This window comes from Laccaria bicolor, genomic scaffold, assembly GCF_000143565.1.
Source record: "Laccaria bicolor S238N-H82 LACBIscaffold_7 genomic scaffold, whole genome shotgun sequence".
Classification (NCBI taxonomy): Eukaryota; Fungi; Basidiomycota; class Agaricomycetes; order Agaricales; family Hydnangiaceae; genus Laccaria; species Laccaria bicolor.
Genome location: NW_001889878.1, coordinates 162,145 through 183,379, shown reverse-complemented (window position 1 = coordinate 183,379; position 21,235 = coordinate 162,145). Strand labels below are relative to the sequence as shown.

Genomic DNA, 21,235 nt, shown 5'->3' with positions numbered 1-21,235 from the left:
TATGGGCGTCATCTTGTGTAGTTGTATGGTTTTTGGCAGTTATATATGGCTAGATTTGTGTTTCCTCATCACCATTTTGCATCACTACGTCGTAATTTTTTACTGGATAATGAGAACTGAAGCAACAACACCCTACTTAGTCGTACTCCATGGAAAGATGGTATGTCATGAGGAAATCCTGAAAAGAAACACAGTTTCCTGAACAATTGGATGCTTGCATCTGCTTACCGACACGATCCACATCAAACAACGATCCAAACAAGCACCAATTTTTTTTGGTTGTGCAAAGTCCACTATCGCAACCTCCCCATGCCCGATTTCTTCTTCGCCTCCTCCAAACCGCGCAAAAGGAAGCGCGCCGATTCTACTGGGGGCCCACCTACGCATGGGAAAAAATTCGCCCGCAAAGGCTCTAACACTTCGCGGGACACGACGAGGAAACATGGAGGCAAGCCGAACGGCGTCCAGAAGACCTCCAAGTCCCATGGTCGGGCTGCGGACGAAGAACTGTCAGACAAAACGGATGAAGGAGAGGGAGATATTGACGATATGGACTTGAGGGCTGATGTTGACTTGGACGATCATGTTAGTGGGGAGGAGGACGAGGATGAGACGCCCGCTGAGAAGCGGTTACGGTTGGCAAAATTGCACCTGGAGACCGTTAAGATGGGACTGGGTGAGATATTCAATTGTGTGCTTTTGGATGCGCTTCTTCTGACTCCACGGATTAGCTGAGGGCGAGTTTGACGCTGCTCAAGTTGACAAGGAGCTCATCTCCGCGAGGCTGAAGCAGGATGTGATGGAACATTCTGGGAAAGTTCATCTATTCATCGCAGACTCTGTACGATTCGCCTCCCATTACACGCGACCTTCTCTCACCATGCTTCACTCCAGTTTGATTTTACCCAACCACCAACGGCTGTCCTCCGCACGCGGGGGCACCGGTTCTCCGTAACATCCGCCGTCGCCTCAGAGTCCGGGAAATTTATGTTCACCGCAGGCAAGGAGGGGTCTGTCATTAAATGGGACCTTTCTACGGGGAAAAAGGTCTCGACTTTCTACAAGGTCCGACCCACTGCTGATGTAAAGGGAAAAGGCAAGGGGAAGGCACCTTCGGACGCTGAGATGAAGGGCCATACAGACGAGGTGCTTTCGTTGGCACTCAGTGGGGATGGAAAGCTCCTGGCTAGTGCGGGGAAGGATCGGAGGTTGGGAGTATGGGATACGGAGAAAGCTGAGTGGATTAAAGGCTTTTCCGGACATTTTGGACATAAGGATACTATATCAGTGTGTTTCTTTTTATCTCGGGCTATATATTAATTGCACTAACGGCTGCGTCTTCAGAATCTTGCTTTTCGGAAAGGAACGAATCAACTTTACTCAAGTTCCTTTGATCGTACGGTCAAAGTATACGATCTTACCCCGTCCGTTATGGGTTATGTGGAAACACTATTTGGGCACCAAGATCACGTATTGGGGCTCGATGCGCTTCGTGGGGAGACTTGTATCACGGTAGGCGGCCGTGACAAAACTGCAAGATACTGGAAGATTGTTGACGAAACACAACTCGTGTTTCGGGGTGGTGGCCGCAGTCGGGTGAGGGAAGTTTTGGAGGGTGGTTTGAGAGGTGACGACGAAGGTGATGATGAGGATGAGGACGGCATGGACCCAGTGTCACGATCAAAGGGAAAGGAGCGGGAAAAGAAGTTCGTCGAGGGGAGCCTCCAGTGTGTTGCCATGATCGATGAGACGACCTTCATCAGTGGTGGTGACAGTGGGTGTGTATTCTTTCTTCGCTGATTAGTCGAGATCGCTGATGTCTTTTTCTTCAGGTCCATTTGTTTGTGGACAACTCTGAAAAAGAAGCCCGTCTTCACTCAGGCTATCGCTCATGGTTTCCATGAAACTCATTCAAGTACCGAAGGTCTCATTCAAACACCACGATGGGTCACCGCGCTTGCAAGTCTGCGATATTCGGACATTATAGCGTCAGGTAATGTCCTATTTCGAAATCCGCCCATCTTACAATCTAATCTTCAACTTTCAGGATCATGGGATGGCGATGTGCGGTTATGGAAGCTCGACGCAAAACTCAAATCATTCTCTCTTGTCGGGACCATTCCGGCCCCAGGTGTCGTTAACTCTTTGCAGCTCATCACGCCTCCACGAGGAACCATTGAAGCTGCCTCATGGACGGGTGCAGATGGTAAAAAAAATGGAAGGAGACCTAAAGTGGATCCAATCATGCTCGTAGCGGGAATGGGGCAAGAACATAGGTTTGGGAGGTGGTTGTCTGTTAAGGGGGATGGTGCGGTGAACGGGGCGTTGGTGGTAGCTCTCTCGCCACGGACGTTAATCTAATCTACATCTCTATTTCTTTCATTCAAATACAGTAGATATTCTCACAATGCATAATGCCGGTCCCCGACTTTTTCTATGCATTGTGAGATTTATGCAAGATGAAATATGTCACAAAATGTGACTATTTGTGACCTCAGCCAAAAAATGTCATGCTTCGAAATGTCCTTTATGTACTATAATGTAGTGAGACGAAAACTGGAAAGACTGGATATTTACAGGCTATCGACATCCATGGGAGAGAGGTTACTACTGAAAAAAGAGTTGAGAGTAGTTTGTCAGGCTGATTTCACTTGAACAACATGAAGATGAGCCCTCAATTTGCGCAATTGTTGTTGCAAAAGCAGTGTTGACACGCCGTGAGCCTCTGAGTGGATGACACACCAAATGCTCGCACAGCTCCATTCCCTCCGCGAGGTGCATAGGGCTTGTGCCCGTCTCGAGGTTTCCACTTCTTCTCCTCAGCAGCTGGCATAGAATGATAGAAAAGTGTTGGCAAAATTGGATACTACTCTCGAGCAGTGTATTCATGGCAGGGTATATTAGGGTAGACTTTGGTCCTAAAAAACTCAGGTACAATGAGGTGAACAGGTAAATACCCGGTAAATCTGTAGATCTGGTAATGCATAATGCCAAAATATGATATGCATTATTCGATATGACGTTCCATGCATAAATCCCCGCGTACCAAGTTGGTCCCCTGAAAATGTCATGCATTATGAGATTTATGCATTACGAGTATATGCATTGTGAGAATATCTACTGTACAATCACATCCCTTCGAGTCTGTCCTAAATGTGTCAGTTCAACGATGGTGGCCCAGCTTGTGCATCTCTGCGAGTGTCTGGAATTGTCTCGCCACGCGCAGCTGCCCCTTCTGGGCCGAGAGCTTTGTGTGAGCATCCTCTTCACATCCGACGACTGAGTCCCCGCCCAATCAGCTATCTTTAAGCATCCACAGGAATCCAGATCTGCAAGAACAAAGCGACTCATTGAATAAATTGATCAAGTCAGTAAACTCATTTGATTCTCTGAACATGGTACCGAACACGTCTCTCATTAGGTGGTGGTATGATCGCGGCCTCAGATCGTAGGATGTCCCAATAGAGGCCGACGCTGGACCTGTTTCAGGCCCCGGGAAGCTCTGGCCATTTCTTGTCCAAAAATAGCGGATTTGAGGGCCCAAAATTTGGCCTATCTTTGTCCCAGAATAGCGGATTTGAGGCGATTTCGATGGTAGGTTTGTCCACAAATAGCGGATTTGAGGGTACAACTGAGCAGATTTTGCAGTCCCATCCATCTCACTGAAGGCGGCTGGTAACAAAGAGAGGGAAGCACTGGGCTTCATCTGTAAGGAAACGGCTGTCTTTGGACGGTCTAGCGGCGTCAAAAAATAAATTTACGGGAAGCTTCCATTTTAGGGAATATCACGTGCTGACCCAGGTCTGTTTTGGCGATTTTTTGCAGACAAGAAATGGCGTGAGCTTCCCGGGGCCTCCTGTTTCCGTTGCTGAAGCCCTCTGTGCAGGATTTGTTTGATGATACGTCCCATCCTTACGCGGCAATTCATTGTGCTAACTTTCTCAATCGGCAGCTTTGGAGGTTATGTTGGAATGCTTTGCTGTATCGGCGTCTGCGAAAGTTGAGGAATTGACCCTTTTGTGCGGAAGACCCGAACAATTGGTCAACTTAGGTTTAGGATACTCCAGATCAACGTTTTCGGGGCTCTGAGGGACCGATAAAGCGTCTCTCGGGAGTTCGTTGCTGACGATTAAGCAGGCAATGATTGATGCTCGGTTCTTTGGTGGCACACAGCATAATGATGCAACATTCTCAGAATACAACGTGCGTTTTTCGCGGGCTCTTCATTTGGTAAACAGAATCACGATTGTCACTCTCAGACGAAGACGTACAAATCAGTATCGACACAAGAAACAGTTCTACAAATCAACAGAATATGTCCAAGTCTATAGCCATAGAAACGAATCAAAACTAAAGGGGGGTTATGCTGTCGTGCGTGCATGGATGTGGGCTTTCCTTTCCGCGCATTCACTGATTTTCTACGATGAGCGGGCTTCCCAACGGTCGAGGTTGTCACCTTACCTTGAGATTGCGAACCTGTCAAAGACCATCAACAATATCCATACCAGGTTTGATATCCTTCAGCTATTACAAAGGGTGGGCGATCAATTCGTTGAAATCAATTAAAAGTGATGAAATTTATCATGGCCTCACGTACCCAGACAGCGTCCCCAAGACCTGTTCCATCAGCATACTCGGTGTCGGGATTGACTTCCTTGAGAGGCTTTTACGCAACATGTCAGTAATTCGTTCATCCTCTTTCGTTCCGCAAACAAACTGACCTTGATTTCTCGAGCCCAGACGGCGCTAGCATACTTATCATCGAGTTTGACGTCTTTAACGGGCTTCAATGCAAATCTCAGTAATTCGACCATCCTCTTTTGATGCACAAAGAAACTGACCTGGAGTCCGCGTAACAAGATGCCTTTATCAACTTTGATAGGCTTCAACACAATGCGCATGCATGAATATCTTCTTCAGTTTTTTTCCAGATGCACAAATAAACTCACCGTCAGAAGTTCGCGGGCGAAGACGGCGCGTTCAACTTTCAAGTCTGTATCGACTTTGACGTCTTTTCCAAACTTCCACGCAACATATGAATATTTTGTTCAGTCTCTTTCAGATGAACGAACAAATTCACCTTGAGCGCGCAGGCCGAAACGGGGCCTTCAACTTTGAAGTCTGTATCAATTTTCCCAAACTTCAACGCAAAAAATGAATATTTTGTTCGTTTTTTTAAAGATATACCAACAAATTCACCTTGAGCGCGCGGGCCGAAACGGGGCCTTCAACTTTGAAGTCTGTATCAATTTTCCCAAACTTCAATGCAAAAAATGAATATTTTGTTCTTTTTTTAAAGATATACCAACAAATTCACCTTGAGCGCGCGGGCCGAAATGGGGCCTTCAACTTTGAAGTCTGTATCAATTTTGACGTCCTTCCCAAACTTCAACGCAAGAGATGAATATTTTGTTCAGTTTTTGTCAGATTTACCAACAAACACACCTTGAGTCCACAGACCAAGACGGCGCCGTCTTTAAGGTCTACGCCGAGCTCTTTCCCAAGTTTGACCTGACACTATGGTGAGAATATTTTTGTTGTCAAAAAATATAATGACCGACTTCGATCACGGCAGGGGCAGCGGCCTTGACGGGGGCACCATTGACAAAGGAGATTGAAGCGAGGAAAGCAGTTGAGAAGATGAGGGTGAACTTCATATTGAGGCTTGGGTTATGGAATGAGTGTCTTTTTTCCAAGGTCTTATATGTGTGTGCAAAGGTTCTCACACCGCCTCTCCATTATGTCTTAAATCGACTCACAGAATGAACAGAATGGTTTGCGGTAACAGAATCTTGCACACCCAAAATGAAAGTATTTCTCATTGCAACGATTTACCGACCGACCGAGATGACCAAAATGCCCCGGGTCATCCGCATCCGAGTCGCCAAGCTTGCCAGTGCTGCGCCATCGGTCGAATAATTTCATCCCGAGGTCTCCGAGCTTCCGACAACAAAACTTGCCCACTACATTGATACCCAGATGCCATTCAGGACAGTTGCGCAATTTTCGGGCTTCTCTGGGCCCTCGGAACCCTTCCTCTCAACTTCTTGAAGGATGTATTTATGATCAGCGTTGATGGCTTTGAGACCAAACAAGTTGCAAATATTGGACAAGCACTTGATCTGTCTCCTCCAACTACGACATTGCAATAGGCTTCAAGGCTCAAGCTCGCTACACTTTTTGTCCAGAGCCCCCGATAGTTCCATTTCACCCGACCTTCCTCCTCAACGTCCTGCTTCCAAATCCATCTGTATGACGACCTTGGAGTCTGTCAAATAAGACATACGTAAACAACATCCAGAAAATGCCTCAGAGTGAGCCTTTTCGAATCCTGAGTGCCTAGTATATCACTAACCTGGAGCCGCAAGGGTACACTCGACATTAGTTCCATTGTAACGGTTGCGACAGTTGCGTCATAGGTTGTTTCCTTACCGGAAACCAGAATTTAATCTCAACATTACAATGGTTCTCGTCTAGGCCGATTTACCCATGAATCGAATGCGGGGTGGGCTCTTCGGCAAGTCAACTGCGGTTCGTTCAGTTGCCTGATCTCTATCATGTCAAAGGTGCCCCATTAAGTTGTGTCGACGTCAGTCCGCAATCTCTGAGGTGAACACTCCTACGTTTGTGGTAGTTTATAATCCTCAGGCCTCAGATTCATCATTCAGGTGTACCGCTGATATATATGCCAGTGGAAACGTCTGATGATAGACTGACTCATACAAGCTGATAGTTGGATACACCCCCGAGGCACACAGGCAGAAACTTCGTCAAGTTGTGGGTCCTTTATCGAAAAATCACGAGTGGATTGATTCTTTGGAATACGTAGAAGACGACCTACCCGTCATGCAGAAGTTCATTCCGAAGGTCATCCATGAGATTCTCTATCAACATTCGTCTCCCAACCGCGCCTTTTCGGAGCCTGAGGTGCGTTTTTCTTCTTCGTTAAAGTGCATATTCACCCCTAGTTGATCATAATTACTAGATGTGAAAATTTCGCCAGGGACCGGTGCTAATATATCTAGCGGTCACCAGAACACGATGGCAGGCCTCCAGTGAAGCCGACGACTCCTGTTGTCTATCACTTCTACCCGACGGAGTTGAACCGGGAATACTTTGATAACTCACGAAAACACTTGGAGACACGTTGCAGAGCACACCCGGTAATTCCGTTGTCCATGCAGGCAAAGGAGAAGATGTATGTCCATATTTCTATGGGAAGGTCGGGAGTTGACGTGGAGTTTTGAACGCGTGTTGTGCGAAACACATGACCACAGTCACAAGGTTCCCACACAGTACCGAAGAAACCTTGAATGCTCGTCTTTCGAGCCCTCAATGGACGACTCTTACTCTGGTAAGTATGGAGGTGGAATAGTTGGAAAGGACGAGGTAAGGCTGTATTTACATTGAAAATGTTATGATAATTCCCCAGAAGTTCCATAGATTCCTCAATTCATGAGATGTACATATGTTAGCACCAGACAGTGTCCATTTGGATGTAAGAAATTACATAGAGTCAATACGAAGTTTTGCAACAATTTTGACATTTACAAGGCCTTTAATCTTTTTTTTTTTTTGGGACTTCGATCTGGACTAACTACCGATCCGGCATTCTGGTGCCCCATTGTCGGAGATCATCCACACCTATTTTCGCCGCAACTGTAACTTACATATCCTACCAAAGTTGCTGTTCAAGTAGTACATTTCACTCGCTGCCCCAAAGGCAGAACCTCTGCAACGAGACACACATTTCCGTAACTGAACCCAAGCGATGCCTCGTTTCCATAAGCCACGTAAGGGGACTTGAGGCTGGTGAACGTCATTTGTGGCGTGACCCATAACACCTTCTTAGCTCGAAGGACCTCATGGCCGTAGTCGGAGTATTCGCCAACCTCATCCGCGCCGCAAATCACGATTCCGTGTCCACCTTCGGGTATCGAAATCCGAAAAGGCTCCTCCGTTTCCCAGTCCGGAAGTTCATCCTCGTCGTCCAGCATGATGTGAGGCCTCTTGAGAGGTGGCTGGTCATCCCCATAATGGTGACCTGCAGGGTATGCGTCCTCGTTATCCTCGTAGATGATTTTGACCTGGGGCTTGAGATTGAGTTGTTCCAGGACGAGTTTAATCATGGCGTCGCTTCCTTTGAGGGAGTTGATTAGCCCTCTGATAGTCCCTCGGGCGACGGGGTACATGAATTCGAGACCGAAACCGAGATATCCGCCATCGGGCAATAAATCGCGATGATCAAGAAGGGCGGATAGAGATGTACGGAGTGCAAGTTCGTCTTCCTTCATCCAGGAATATATGGGACCCGGCTTAGATGAGGTGTCGTCAAAATAGAGGTTGTAAGTCAAAGTGACGCGATAACCAGAGGTGACCATGGAGACTTCGTGTTCGACGTCGCCATAGAATGCGACGTAAGCAATTGAAGGGACGTCTTGCGTGGAAGTGATGGCTGCAGAATCAAAGGTCCATTCTTGACCCTTATGACGGAGTTGAAGGGCTCCTCCCTCGTGGCGAGTCGGGAAAACAACAACGAGTGAACCGAACATGTTCTCGCCGCGGGGAGTATCCTTGTGTGCTTTGAAGAAAGAGCCAGGACCTTCATATATGCGCCGTATATTCTCTCATTCATCATCAAGTTCCGAATCGAACTCACCATAAACATTCAACTTGTACATTTCCGGCCGAATTTTCTTGTTCTTGTTTCCCTGCATAAGCATTGAGCGAATACAATCCAAGATTCCGGTATTAACCACGTCAAGGCGCGTCGCGAAATTGGAGTTGTCCATCTTCCAAGCTTTTCGATAGGTTTCATCCAATACATCTTTGTTGTCGATGCCGAAAGGAGCCGGCTGACACGCTTCTAGCAAAACTTGAAGGCTCGCGTCGTCGGCGTTGGCGAGGTCTATACAATGTGCTCTGTTGACAAAAATCAGGACGACGACTCGACAAGAGGAATAGAGAAAGGGTTTCACCCTGTACCGCCTCCTGTCCGAAAAAAGAAGAGTCCAGAGTTGTCGGTAAGAGGATGGGTACCAGTGATGAAGGGCTGTTTCTTAGAAATGGCATTGCGAACAGCAGCAAGGTCGTGATCGAGTGTGGACATGATTCGTGGTGAGGGCAAGTTGGGTGCCTTTTAAAGCCCTCGTCAGATTCACTCCTTTACTGAGTCATTTGTCGGGCGGCGGGGGTGGGAATACCTAAAATAACCAAGACATCGCTCCAGTCGGCAAGTTCGCTTTGTATGCTCCAAACAAGCAACCACATTTGGCAGTCTCACCATCGTGTTTATCATCAAACGAATGTTGCCGCACCAAGCCACCGACATTCAATGTTCAACATTCAATGTCAAAACACTTGGTTTGGCAAGCTTTATCGATATTTTTAGAGGCCTACCATCTCGAACCATCCTACGCAGCGGCCTTCCCGATTCATAGCTCCACTTCAAGGACGACGTAAATGTCGATCATTTATGGGTCGACCTGAGTGAATGACCATCATACTAACATAACATTCAGTGTAAAGATATTATCCGCTGGTGTAGTGGTAACTCTCGATAACTAATGAAAGGTGAGTATTAGTAACACCATGAGCTTTTGAGATCGAATCCCGCGCAATGCAGACATTAAAACGGGACTACAATGAATACATACATCTACGAAATAGAATAGAATACACGACACTACAAAATGGAATAGATGAGATACCTTGAAACACTACAAAAGGATTTGGACCATAACCATAAACACACTATAATATGAATGTGTAGAATAAGCCAACTCTGCTTTTAGTGGAATTCTCAAACTACCTTGAACAATAGAGATCACATAGAGCTATGTACAACTATGAGAATTTGAGTCTATCAATCTACGTGAGGCTACAGCACAACTGTGCTGCACTATAGACATATTTGTAGTGATATGTATTTGTCAGCACCTCTACCATGAACTATATATCAGGGGGCTCTCGATGGTGCTACCAACACTATCATGTCTACATACCCCAATATTGCAAGTCCATTTTTTCCTGATGTTGGGCCAACCGTGTTCGTCTTGGGCATATAAATCTGAACATAATGTGCGTTTCTTGTGGACTCTTTGAAAAAACTTATTTGATGATTGAAATCCCAGTTGTTTCTCTCAACGAAGAAGTACAATCAAAGTATCAATCAGCAAAAGTTACACAAAATTGAACGGAATCAGGTCAAGTCTTTACCCATACTAATTGATGAAATGAAAAAGCCTGTCCATGTCTGCCGTGTATGCACAGAGTAGGTGGGCTCTCCATTCTGCCCAATCACTGATTCTCCATTGTGAGAAACATCCTCCAGAGTGGAAGTTGGCACCTTACCTTACCTCCAAGACCAAAACCATCGTCCTCCCCATCAGCTTTAACGTCCTTCAGCTATCACAAAGGGTGGGTGATCAATTTGTTGAAATTACTGAAGAGTTGACACAAACCTTGGCCTCACATACCCAAACAGTGCCTCCGAGACCTATTCCGTCGGCATATTTGGTATCAGGATTGAATTCCTTCACAGGTTGATATCAATGATACCTCCAATCTTTTTCAATACACAAATAAGCTGACCTTGACTCTGCAAGCCCCGACTGCGCCTTTGAGGCCTGTGCCATCGTCCTTGACGGGCTTCTATGCAGCATGTGAGTGACTCATCTAGCCCCTTTCAATAAACAGATTTACCTTGAGTTTGCGGACCCAGACAGCGCCTCCAAGGCCTGTCCCATTGGTGTATTCTGTATCAGGATCGACTTCTTTCACAGGCTTCTACTCAACATATGAATATTTTGTTTGCCCCTCAGTGTTGAAAGAACTTACCTTGGCTTCACAGATCCAAACAGCGCCTCCAGGACGCTTCCCGTTCGCATACTCTACGTCAGGGTTGACTTCTTTTGACTATTCAGAATACAGAAGTGATCAGTAGGTCTAGTTTTCAACGGGGACTAGACGAACCTTAGCCTTGCGAACCCAGATACTGCCATTTTTCCCGTCAGCATACTTTTGATCAACCCCAACCTCAGGTTTTGAAAGGAATATAACACTTGTAAGCTTTGATTTTCCTGAAGCGTAGAAATTTGCAAACCTTCGCCTCACAAATGACCAGTGTTATTCTTGCCGTCTCCGTATTTCTGATCAATGGGAACCTCAGGCGGAACGAACTTGGGAAAACAAATGTAAGCTTTGTGCGCCGTTCAGGAGAACATAAAATCGGGTAGAGACCTTGGCTTCCTGAACCCAATAACGACCACCTTGTCCATTGTCATATTCTACATCTGCATTGGGCTCTTTCCCGAGTTTGACCTGACCTGGCTCTGAGAATGTTTCAACTACTGAAAAATATAATGTCCTACTCCAGAAGGAGCACCTTCAGCAAAGGATATCAAAAGCAATCAAAGCGGTTGAGAAAGCGAGGGCAAACTTCATATTGAGAACTTTGGTATGGAGTGAGTGTTCAAAGTTCTTTCACCTTATAGACATGCAGACGACCTTACACAAAGGGGTGGTGGAATGTGGAAAAGAGACCAACACTCATTTTTTTTTTTTCAGAGTTCTGCTTGACACCCCCCCACCACCTACCTTCCTAATATAGTATGTTTTTCCCATACTATGTTTTTTTTCTTTCTTTTTTTGAATTCAGAAAATTTACATGTAACAAGTAAACTAGGCCTAATGGCAGTGGTGACTCCAAATCTGATTATGTCGTACATTGCACCACGGCTGGCTGCGTCACAGTTATGGTCACCCAGATTGTAATAGCGAGCTGGGAGGGGGGGATAATGGTGCTGAGTAAAAATCTGAAGCGTCGAAAGTGGTGTGACTGCCAATTGCAACTAGCTATAGGTCAGCGTGAAGGCTGTTGGATAGTTACTTATGAGTAGACTAGCATGAGAAGCCCTTGGGGTGGCATGCAGAGTGTATCAGGGTGTGTTGAGACTTGAGACTCAACATAGACGGTATGTAGCTACACTAGAAGACACTAGATTTGCAATTGATTTGGACCGTCAGCGCTTCAGCTTCAGATACATCTCATCCATCACCCATGGAACGTCGCTGACGATGAAAATTTGAAATTGATGGGGTTCACTTTTTTTTTTCTCGGCCTGTGGCCGGACACCCCCCCCCAACCCTTGGTTCAGGATCCATGTCCCACTACCCCCTTGACCTTACACCGATCTTTCCCATTCCGATGTAAGATTAACTCACAAAATCAACGTAACAGTTGCTTGTGGTGGCGGAGTCTGGCTCATTCGGATACGAGGATTTTTTGTTTTATGGATGACCGAGACGACCAAGATGCCCATGTTAGCCTACTATTGCCAAGACGGAGCAGTCTTGGCACAGGCTGCGGGCTGCAGGCTGCAGCAAGTCACTAGTCACTGCAGCCTGTGCCCTCGGTCGGATTTCACCCGCGACCGTGCACACTCCAAGTTGCTGGCAATAAAACTTCACCATGATTCTAGGACAGCTGATCACAGTGATTAGTACCTGGGATCCAACTGGGATCTCGGAAAACTTCGATCCTTCAAGGATGTTTACGATCAATGTTGATGGCTTTGAGAGCAAACAAAAAGCTAATGCTTCTGCTCCAAATAGTGTTTGGAAGTCCGGTCTCGTGACTGGAAAAAGACCGTAACCAGACCGGACCAAGACCGCAAAAGACCGGACCTGCGGTTACAGTCTTTTATTTTTGAAAGGTAAAGACCGCAAAAAAACCGGTTAACGTGAACTGGTCTTGACCGGTTTGGACCGGTCTTTTGTAGCCCCTTAAATACCCTTTAAAACGCACCCAAGAACGTACGATTTGGTAAAAAAACGAGAGAGATATGAATTAAAATGTAAATGACTTTTGGGAATAATAGATGTACCAGACTTATTTTATAGAAGCACCAATTCCTAACGGAATTTAACGTTCTTGGGCTCGTTTTGAAGTTATTAGAGATGTTAATAAATTTACCGATTCATAATTTTAAAATATTGGCCTAAAGACCGGTCATAAACCGGTTAAAACTGATGCAGACCGAAACCGGTCTATAGACCGCAAAAAACCGTGGTCTGCGGTCTTTTTGTGGTCCGGTCTGGTCTTTTGACTTCTGGGGAAAAGGCAGACCAGTTACGGTTACGGTTAACGCCCCTGGGCATGAAAAAACCGGACCGAACCGGACTTTCAAACACTAGCTCCGAACTTGTTCAACTTTGATAGCCTCAGCGAATTTCTCGAGCTCTGACGCCTTGGAACACTGATTGATGGAAGAGCTCAATACTTCTGCTTCATCCACCCTTCTTCCTGAATTGTGATGCACTGCTCTCAACTCTGTCTACCTTTGGACAGAATTGGACTCTGCCATACAATGAAGCTGATTGCAAGTTCAAGTATGCACAAGTACTCACAAGTCACACTATAGACTAACAGTACTCCACATGGTCAATTGTACTATGGACCATAGGGCCACCCCAATGGGCCCAATACAAAAGTACGTTATTGAATGTAGGTGGGCCCAATGCATGCTTTTACATCTAGTTGGGATAGTGTGGCCCAATTGTGAACAGTATATATCTATGTAAAGGCATATCCTAATGGTCAAGGTTGGGCCAAATTGCTAAGTAATGTAACATTGTATGTTGGGCTGAAGGATTTTTCATCGGTCCCTGTTACCATGCAGGAATATGCAAGGTTAGGGTTACCCTACGATGTATGATGATTTGGGCCGGGTTCACCAACACATTGTGGTATTGCCATGCAGGAAGTTGCAAGGTTAGGGTTACCCTCCGATGTTTCCAAATTCAGATGACTTGGGCCGGGTTCACCGACATATTGTGGTTTCGCCATGAAAGAATATGTGCACCAGGCCATATAGAAATATGCAAGGTTAGGGTTACCCTCTAACTTCAGATTGCCATGATGATTTCGGCCAAGTTCAATGCTGGCAGATGCATGAATATGCAAAGTCAGTATTACACTCCAATGCTTTTACATTTGTGAAATATGTGTGGGTTCACTGCCAGCATTGTGGTTTGGCCATGTGGAGATATGAAGGTCAGTATTACCCTCCAATGTTTTGAAATTTATGATCTCGGCTGGGTTCACTGCTGTTGTTATAGTATGGAAATATGGGAATATGCAAGGTCAGTATTTCCCTGCTGCTTTCAATGGGGTTCACTGTAGTACAGCCATCTTAGAATATACAAGGGACACCGGTGATCATGTAGTCATTGGATCTGCACAACTATCTGTTTGAAGCTGACAAACATTTTGAAGCCAAGAATCATTGGATGTCTGGCATTATTTGTCTGAGCTGAAAGTTGTTTTGAAACTGAGGCTGGACTAAAACTTTTCCTGGAAGGTCAAACAATGTTTCTGGGAAATTGAACAAGGTTTCTGGAAGGTCAAACAATGTACCCAGGAGGTCAGGCAAGAATTTCGGCAGTAAAAACTGCCAAGATTCTTCATTTTCACATGTATTTTGATAAATTTAAAGTATTGTATGATGATAGTGAGTCCACATATTCCCCGGAAGGTCACAAAATGTTCCCAAAGGTATTTTCGCACTGACAGCCACCGATTTTTTTTATTTTGACATGTATTTCAGAACATCAAAAGTATCGGATGATAAGTAGATTCTTTGGGAGGCCAAGCAATGTTCCTGGAATGTCAGGCAATGTTTCCGAAACATTACGCAATGTGTCCGGAAGCTTGAGCAATGTTTTGGGAAGGTCAAACACTGTTCCCAGCATGTCAAATGAAAATTTCGGCACTAACAACTGCTGAAATTCTGCATTTTCACGTGTATTTTGGTGTATTTAAAGTATTGGATGCTGAACGTTAGTGCTCCAAAACTCTGGCCAAAAGTTTAACATGCCAGTGTTCCGAAGGTCCTGGCGAAAAAATGTCCGAATTTGTCTACCATGCTGAACTTCATTGTTCCGAAACATCGACCGAAAATTTAACATGTCAGTGCTCCAAAGGTCCCAGCCAAAAAATGTCTAAATATGTCTTTAACATGCTGAATATTATTGCTCCGAAACATTGGCTGAAAATTTAACATGTCAGTGGTCCGAAGGTCCCGGCGAAAAAATATCCGAATTTGTCCAACATGCTGAATGTCATTGCTCAGCTGAAAATTTAACATGTCAGTGCTCCGAAGGTCCCGGCGAAAAAATGTCCGAATTTCTCTTTAACATGCTGAATGTCATTGCTCCGAAATTTTGGCTGAAAGTTTAACATGTCAGTGGTCCGAAGGTCCTGGCGAAAAAATATCCGAATTGGTCTAACATGTTGAACATCATTGCTCAGCCGAAAATTTAACATGTCAGTGCCCGAAGGTCCCAGCGAAAAAATGTCCGAATTTCTCTTTAACATGCTGAATGACAATGCTCCGAAACTCCAGCTGAAAGTTTAACATGTCAGTGCTCAAAGGTCCTGGTGAAAAAATGTCCATATTTGTCTTTAACATGCTGAATGTCATTTCTCATGTATTTCGGAACATCAAAAGTATCAGATGATAAGTATATTCTTTGGGAGGCCACGCAATGTTCCCAGAAGGTCAGGCAATGTTCCTGGAATGTCACACAATGTCTCTGGAAAGTCAAACAGTGTTTCTGGAAGGTCAAACAATGTTTCGAGGAGGTCAAACAACAATTTGACCACTAAGAACTGCCAAAATCCTTCATTTTCATGTGTACTTTGGTGTATTTAAAGTATTGAATGATAGTATGGGGTGCACATATTCCCCGGAAGGTAACACAATGTTCCTGGAAGCATTTTGGCTGCCTAACCCTTTCATTTTGACATGTATTTTGGGAGATCAAAAATATTGGATGATAGGTATATTCTTTGGGAGGCCAAGCAATGTTCTCGGAATGTCAGGCAATGTTTCCAGAAGCTAAAGCAATGTTTCTGGAAGGTCAAACAAGAACTTCAGCACTAAAAACTGTCCAGGCCCTTCACTTTCACCTGTATTTTGGTGTATTGAACATATTGGATGATAGTAATGAGTGCACATATTCCCCAGAAGGTCAGACAATGTTCATGGAAGTATTTTAGCACTGACAGCTGCTGAAACCTTTTATTTTAACATGCATTTCAGAACATGATGATAAGTATGTTTTTTGGGACATCAAGCAATGTTCCTGAAAGGCCAAACAATGTTTCTGGAACGTCACACAATGCTTTCAGAAGGTCTCATAGTGTCTAAAGGTTTGTAGTGTCCATTATTTCAGAATACGAAAGTTTGTAGTCTCCACTTTTTGAGACTACAATTGTTTGGAATGTTGGCTTTCAAACTATAAAAAAAAGAATTTGCCATTGATATAGTTCAAGGAATGAGAATGACACAAAGTTCAATCTTAAAACCCATGATATGACAATGGCATAATGTCCACCCTTTTCAGTCTTTCAATCACAGCCCCATGAACCTACATGCTTATTCATAGTGAAGGACACCACCAATTATGTGTCAGAAAAGCAGATTACAACCTTTTGAGGTTTGAAAAAGCGGACCATACAAATGTGAAGAGTAGACACTACAAACTTGTAGTCTCAGAAAGCAGATACTACGGAATTCTGTAGTCTAAAAGCAAACATTACAAACAGTTGTAGTCTCAAAAGGTGGAGACTACAAATTTCATAGTCTGAAATAATGGACACTACAAACTTTTGTAGTCTAAAATAATGGACTCTACAAACTTTTGTAGTCTAAAAAGCGGACACTACAAACATTCTGTAGTCTAAAAGTTGACACTTCAAACACTTATCATAGTCCATGCGGGCATAAGGACATGTTTGCAGCTGGGTTGGCAGACCTTTGACATTCAGCATACTAATTAAAACTCTGGATGTGTTGTCAGGTGCATTTTCGGAGCACTGACATTCACACAAATCTTTTTAGCTAGCATTTCAGAGCATTAACATTCAGTATGTTAACCATAAATGGGGACATTCTTTTGGGTGGATGTTCGGAGCAGTGAGCACTGACATGTTCAACACAAATCTGTTATATTTTCTGCTGGAGTTTTGGAGCAATGACATTCAGCATGTTAAAAACAAATTTGGACATTTTTTCAACAGGACCTTCGCAGCACTGACATGTTAAACTTTCAGCTGGAGTTTTGGAGCAATGACATTCAGCATGTTAAAGACAAATTCGGATATTTTTTTGCCGGGACCTTCGGAGCACTGACATGTTAAACTTTCAGCCGAAATTTCGGAGCAATGACATTCAGCATGTTAAAGACAAATTCGGACATTTTTTTCGCCGGGACCTTCAGAGCACTATGTTAAATTTTCGGCCGATGTTTCGGAGCAATAATATTCAGCATGTTAAAGACAAATTCGGACATTTTTTCGCCGGGACCTTCAGAGCACTGACATGTTAAATTTTCGGCTGGAGCAATGACATTCAGCATGTTAAAGACAAATTCAGACATTTTTTCGCTGGGACCTTCAGAGCACTGACATGTTAAATTTTCGGCCAAATTTCGGAGCAATGACATTCAGCATGTTAAAGAAAATTCGGACATTTTTTCGCCGGGACCTTCGGAGCACTATGTTAAATTTTCGGCCGATGTTTCGGAGCAATAATATTCAGCATGTTAAAGACAAATTCGGACATTTTTTCGCTGGGACCTTCGGAGCACTGACATGTTATTAATTTTCGGAGCAATGACGTTCAGCACATTAAAGACAAATTCAGATATTTTTTCGCTAGGACCTTCGGAGCACTGACATGTTAAATATTTGGCCAATGTTTCGGAGCAATGAAGTTCAGCATGTTAAAAACAAATTCTGATATTTTTTCGCCAGGACCTTCGGAGCACTAATGTTAAATTTTCGGCCGATGTTTCGGAGCAATGAAGTTCAGCATGTTAAAAACAAATTCGGATATTTTTTCGCCGGGACCTTCAGAGCACTGACATGTTAAATTTTTGGCCGGAGTTCCGGAGCACTAACATCCAGCATATCAAAGACAAATTCGGACATTTTTTCAGCAAGGACTTCAGAGCACTATGTTAAAATTTCAGCCAGAGTTTTGGAGCACTGGCATTCAGCATATCAAAGACAAATTCAGACATCTTTTTGCCAGAGTTTCGGAGCACTAATATTCAGCATATTAAAGACAAATTCAAATTCGCCGGGACCTTCCGGAGCACTGACATGTTAAATGCAAATCTGGTATTCTTTCGGCTGGAGTTTCAGAGCACTGACATTCAGCATGTTAAAGACAAATTCAGACATTTCTTTGGCCAGACTTTTGGAGGAGCCATGTGAGAGGGGAAAGCTGCTGGGAGATGGTGAATGAATGCATCCATTAGTGCTTGGAAGTCCAGTCCCAAGACTGCAAAAAGACTGCAACTGGACCGGACCAAGACTGCAAAAGACTGGACCTGCAGTCTTGGTCTTTGAGATTTGAGATCACAAGACTGCGGTCTTGTCGGTTAAGACTGGTCTTTTGTACCTACATAATAACCCTTCAAAACGCACCTAAGATCATATTTTTAGGTCAAAAACTGACAAAGATACATACAAAACTGTAAAATATTTTGTGAAAATAGCAGATGTACCTTAGTATTTTTGTATATACATCAATTCTCAACGTAATTTAACGTTCTTGCACTCGTTTAGAAGCTACGAAGAATGTAAATAAATTTACCAACTCACAATTGCAAAATCTATTACATATTTCATTGAAAAACTGGTCTTGAACTGGTTGTAACCAGTTTGGACCAAGACTGGTCCAAAGACTGAAAAAGACTGCAGTATTGGTCTTTTCCGGTCCTGGTCTGGTCTTTTGAGGTTTTAGGAATTGTGTGGACCGGTCTTGGTCTCGGTCTTTTTGTTTTGGGCCAAAAAACTGGACTGGACCAGACTTTCAAGCACTAGCATCCATTCACTGGGCATTCAAAACTAACAAACCGCTGCTCCATTTGCATCTTGGCTCTTGGAGCCAAAGGCCAAAGGGCTAACCCTAACCCTATTCAGAACCTCTTCGGAACTGTTAACCCTAACCCTAACCCCCACTCCGAAATTCAGTTTGGAAAGGGTTTTCCAGAGCTGATGATCAGGAGCTGAATGGGTTGCAAAAGATTGGGCCCAATTATGCCCCATAGCCTAATTACTAGTTGTAGAAGATGGGGCCCAACTTTGGCCATTTGTATATTCTCATGTCGGTCAATTTATGTTGTCTACAGGTCATTGGGCCCAATTATGTTTCTAAAGGGTTTTGTTATTTTGGCCCAGTTGGCCCCAACAATGCCCACTTAACATCTGCAGTGGTTGGGCCAACCTATGTTCAATCACATCAAATTAGATTGGGCCCATTGGGGTAGCCTTATGGTCCATTGGATAACTGACCACTTGGATATCTTAGGTTCCACTGCATATCTACTGAATGCCCTGAAGTATGTATGTATTCGGTACAACACAGGGAAATAAGTACAAAGAATGATTCCTAGGAACAGGACTTGGAATTCAACTAATATCTAACTTGCCTCCCAGTCAGAGTGAGCATTTTCGAATCTGAAGTGCCTAGATCACTGACACTGGTCTGTGTCGGCAAATGTAGATTTGAAGCTGATTATAATGGCTCAGCTTATTTTTTTCCAAGTTTCGGAAGTTAAGGCAAACATTACCTATTACCGAGGACCAAATTGCCCATGAATAGGTTGCAGATGGCCTCCTTGGCAAGTTGTCTGCAGTGCACTTCGGTTCCTGATTTATGTTACGTTAAAGGGAAGTGCCCATAGCGGACTGATTAAGAGGCTCAGATTGGCCCACAGCCTGTTTAAACATCTCCCCTGACACCTACATATCTTGTCAGAATGATACTCATGGGCAACAAATCCGCAAAGTATCTTCCCTTGACCTCACCACTGCTTCCATCTGATGATTCAGAAGCATGCAAGCAAGGCAGCTACAGAGATGATCGCTCCAAGCATAATACCTGGCACATACTTGCAATGCGTGAAAAGATGCTGATTATCATCATCATTCTGCAAACAATTGCTCTCATTGTCGCCATCATATTCAACAAAGATTGTGGTAGCAGCACTATACCATGTCGGTGCCCGTCCACTGATGGGATGCTCTTGTACTGTGAGTTACTGTGGAATTTCTATGAAATCAGACTTCACAAAATTTGAAGTGCCCGTGCAATCAGAAGCTGAATACAAAATCAAGTTGTTCACGCCTGGAAGAGAACACAAAACTATCTATCAGGGGGCTTCGAAGGAAGTTGATCGTGCTTGGGGAGAGCTTTACAATTGTAAGTTTTGATCCCCGCCAAAAACGAAGGAAAAATATCATGATGGGTTTAGATACTCTCTTGAAAATCCTGAAAAGTGAGGCTGCACTTCTTCCCAATAAGATGTATCCCATCAAACACGAGCCCGGCTACTACCTCCCTGGACTTGATGTTTTTCACCAGCTTCACTGCCTGGTACGACAACAGATCTGTTTTTTTATCAACCTCTAATTCAAAATTTCTCCTTGTTCATTGGTTAAAGAATAACATCTGGTGACCATTACATCACAACTACTACGCCAATGATACTGATCTAGACGAAGAGCATGTATTGCACTGTGTTGACTCCATTCGACAATCTCTAATGTGAGTGACCACTCTTACATTTGTGATAGTCAAAAATGCTTACGAAATTCATTATTTAGTGGTGTTGCACAATCCTTGGTAAGTGTGATGACCAGTGACATGCCGTGACATAGCGTCACAGGGCCAATTTCTTGAGACATGGACTTTGTACCTTCCACAACACCAATCCAATATATTTTTTGCAGTGGGTTTGAGGGAATGATGTGATTGAATCCACTGAGAGAGTTTTCCATGTAGAAATTGTATTTATTGCTCCAAAAATGCGAAATCAGCTTGTTTTCCCTGCCAAATTTGGCACTCTGGAGAGATTGGACTATAACTTTCCAACCACAACACGTATGAACATGGTTTGTAGGAGGATATTACTTAGAATTTGAATTCCAATCGATCTACGGATCCAGAATTTTTATTTGTGGCCCCTATGTCGAGATCACCCCTAAGAATGAGCACTTTAACATAGTTATGGGGTAGTAATTAAAATTATGGACCCGTAGGATTGAAGCCACATACTAATCGGTTATTTAGTCTCTGCAAATCTAAGCCAAAATCCTATCCATTGTAACGCTGATAGCTCAAGTAGGCAACATTGGGCTAATAGGTGCTGTATAGCC

General features: G+C 44.1%; 5 protein-coding genes across 5 annotated transcripts; 2 read left to right on the top strand and 3 right to left on the bottom strand.

Moving 5' to 3' along the window:
- Window positions 1–3,941: 3,941 nt before the first annotated feature.
- Window positions 3,942–5,657, bottom strand: LACBIDRAFT_325149 (uncharacterized protein; the record flags this gene model as incomplete). Its single annotated transcript, XM_001878659.1, has 10 exons — window positions 3,942–4,221; window positions 4,272–4,298; window positions 4,457–4,476; window positions 4,598–4,663; window positions 4,722–4,841; window positions 4,950–5,021; window positions 5,200–5,259; window positions 5,318–5,386; window positions 5,446–5,517; window positions 5,562–5,657. 10 exons carry the CDS (start codon window positions 5,655–5,657, stop codon window positions 3,942–3,944), a joined length of 882 nt encoding a protein of 293 aa, XP_001878694.1.
- Window positions 5,658–6,304: 647 nt separating this feature from the next.
- On the top strand, window positions 6,305–7,443 carry LACBIDRAFT_325148 (uncharacterized protein; the record flags this gene model as incomplete). The annotated part of the gene is made up of 6 exons (XM_001878906.1): window positions 6,305–6,314; window positions 6,478–6,531; window positions 6,734–6,927; window positions 7,026–7,198; window positions 7,278–7,354; window positions 7,433–7,443. The coding sequence occupies 6 exons, from the start codon at window positions 6,305–6,307 to the stop codon at window positions 7,441–7,443; spliced, it is 519 nt and encodes a 172-aa protein (XP_001878941.1).
- Window positions 7,444–7,593: 150 nt separating this feature from the next.
- LACBIDRAFT_325147 (uncharacterized protein) lies at window positions 7,594–9,109 on the bottom strand (the record flags this gene model as incomplete). Its single annotated transcript, XM_001878658.1, has 5 exons — window positions 7,594–7,644; window positions 7,671–7,687; window positions 7,760–8,602; window positions 8,660–8,922; window positions 8,979–9,109. The coding sequence occupies 5 exons, from the start codon at window positions 9,107–9,109 to the stop codon at window positions 7,594–7,596; spliced, it is 1,305 nt and encodes a 434-aa protein (XP_001878693.1).
- Window positions 9,110–9,469: 360 nt separating this feature from the next.
- LACBIDRAFT_325146 (uncharacterized protein) lies at window positions 9,470–11,554 on the bottom strand (the record flags this gene model as incomplete). The annotated part of the gene is made up of 12 exons (XM_001878657.1): window positions 9,470–9,485; window positions 9,511–9,563; window positions 9,657–9,658; window positions 9,755–9,836; window positions 10,005–10,069; window positions 10,359–10,407; window positions 10,479–10,535; window positions 10,594–10,653; window positions 10,705–10,788; window positions 10,840–10,917; window positions 10,975–11,110; window positions 11,514–11,554. 12 exons carry the CDS (start codon window positions 11,552–11,554, stop codon window positions 9,470–9,472), a joined length of 723 nt encoding a protein of 240 aa, XP_001878692.1.
- Window positions 11,555–19,836: 8,282 nt separating this feature from the next.
- Window positions 19,837–21,064, top strand: LACBIDRAFT_325145 (uncharacterized protein; the record flags this gene model as incomplete). The annotated part of the gene is made up of 6 exons (XM_001878905.1): window positions 19,837–20,110; window positions 20,142–20,279; window positions 20,332–20,453; window positions 20,684–20,702; window positions 20,862–20,971; window positions 21,026–21,064. The coding sequence occupies 6 exons, from the start codon at window positions 19,837–19,839 to the stop codon at window positions 21,062–21,064; spliced, it is 702 nt and encodes a 233-aa protein (XP_001878940.1).
- Window positions 21,065–21,235: the final 171 nt, after the last annotated feature.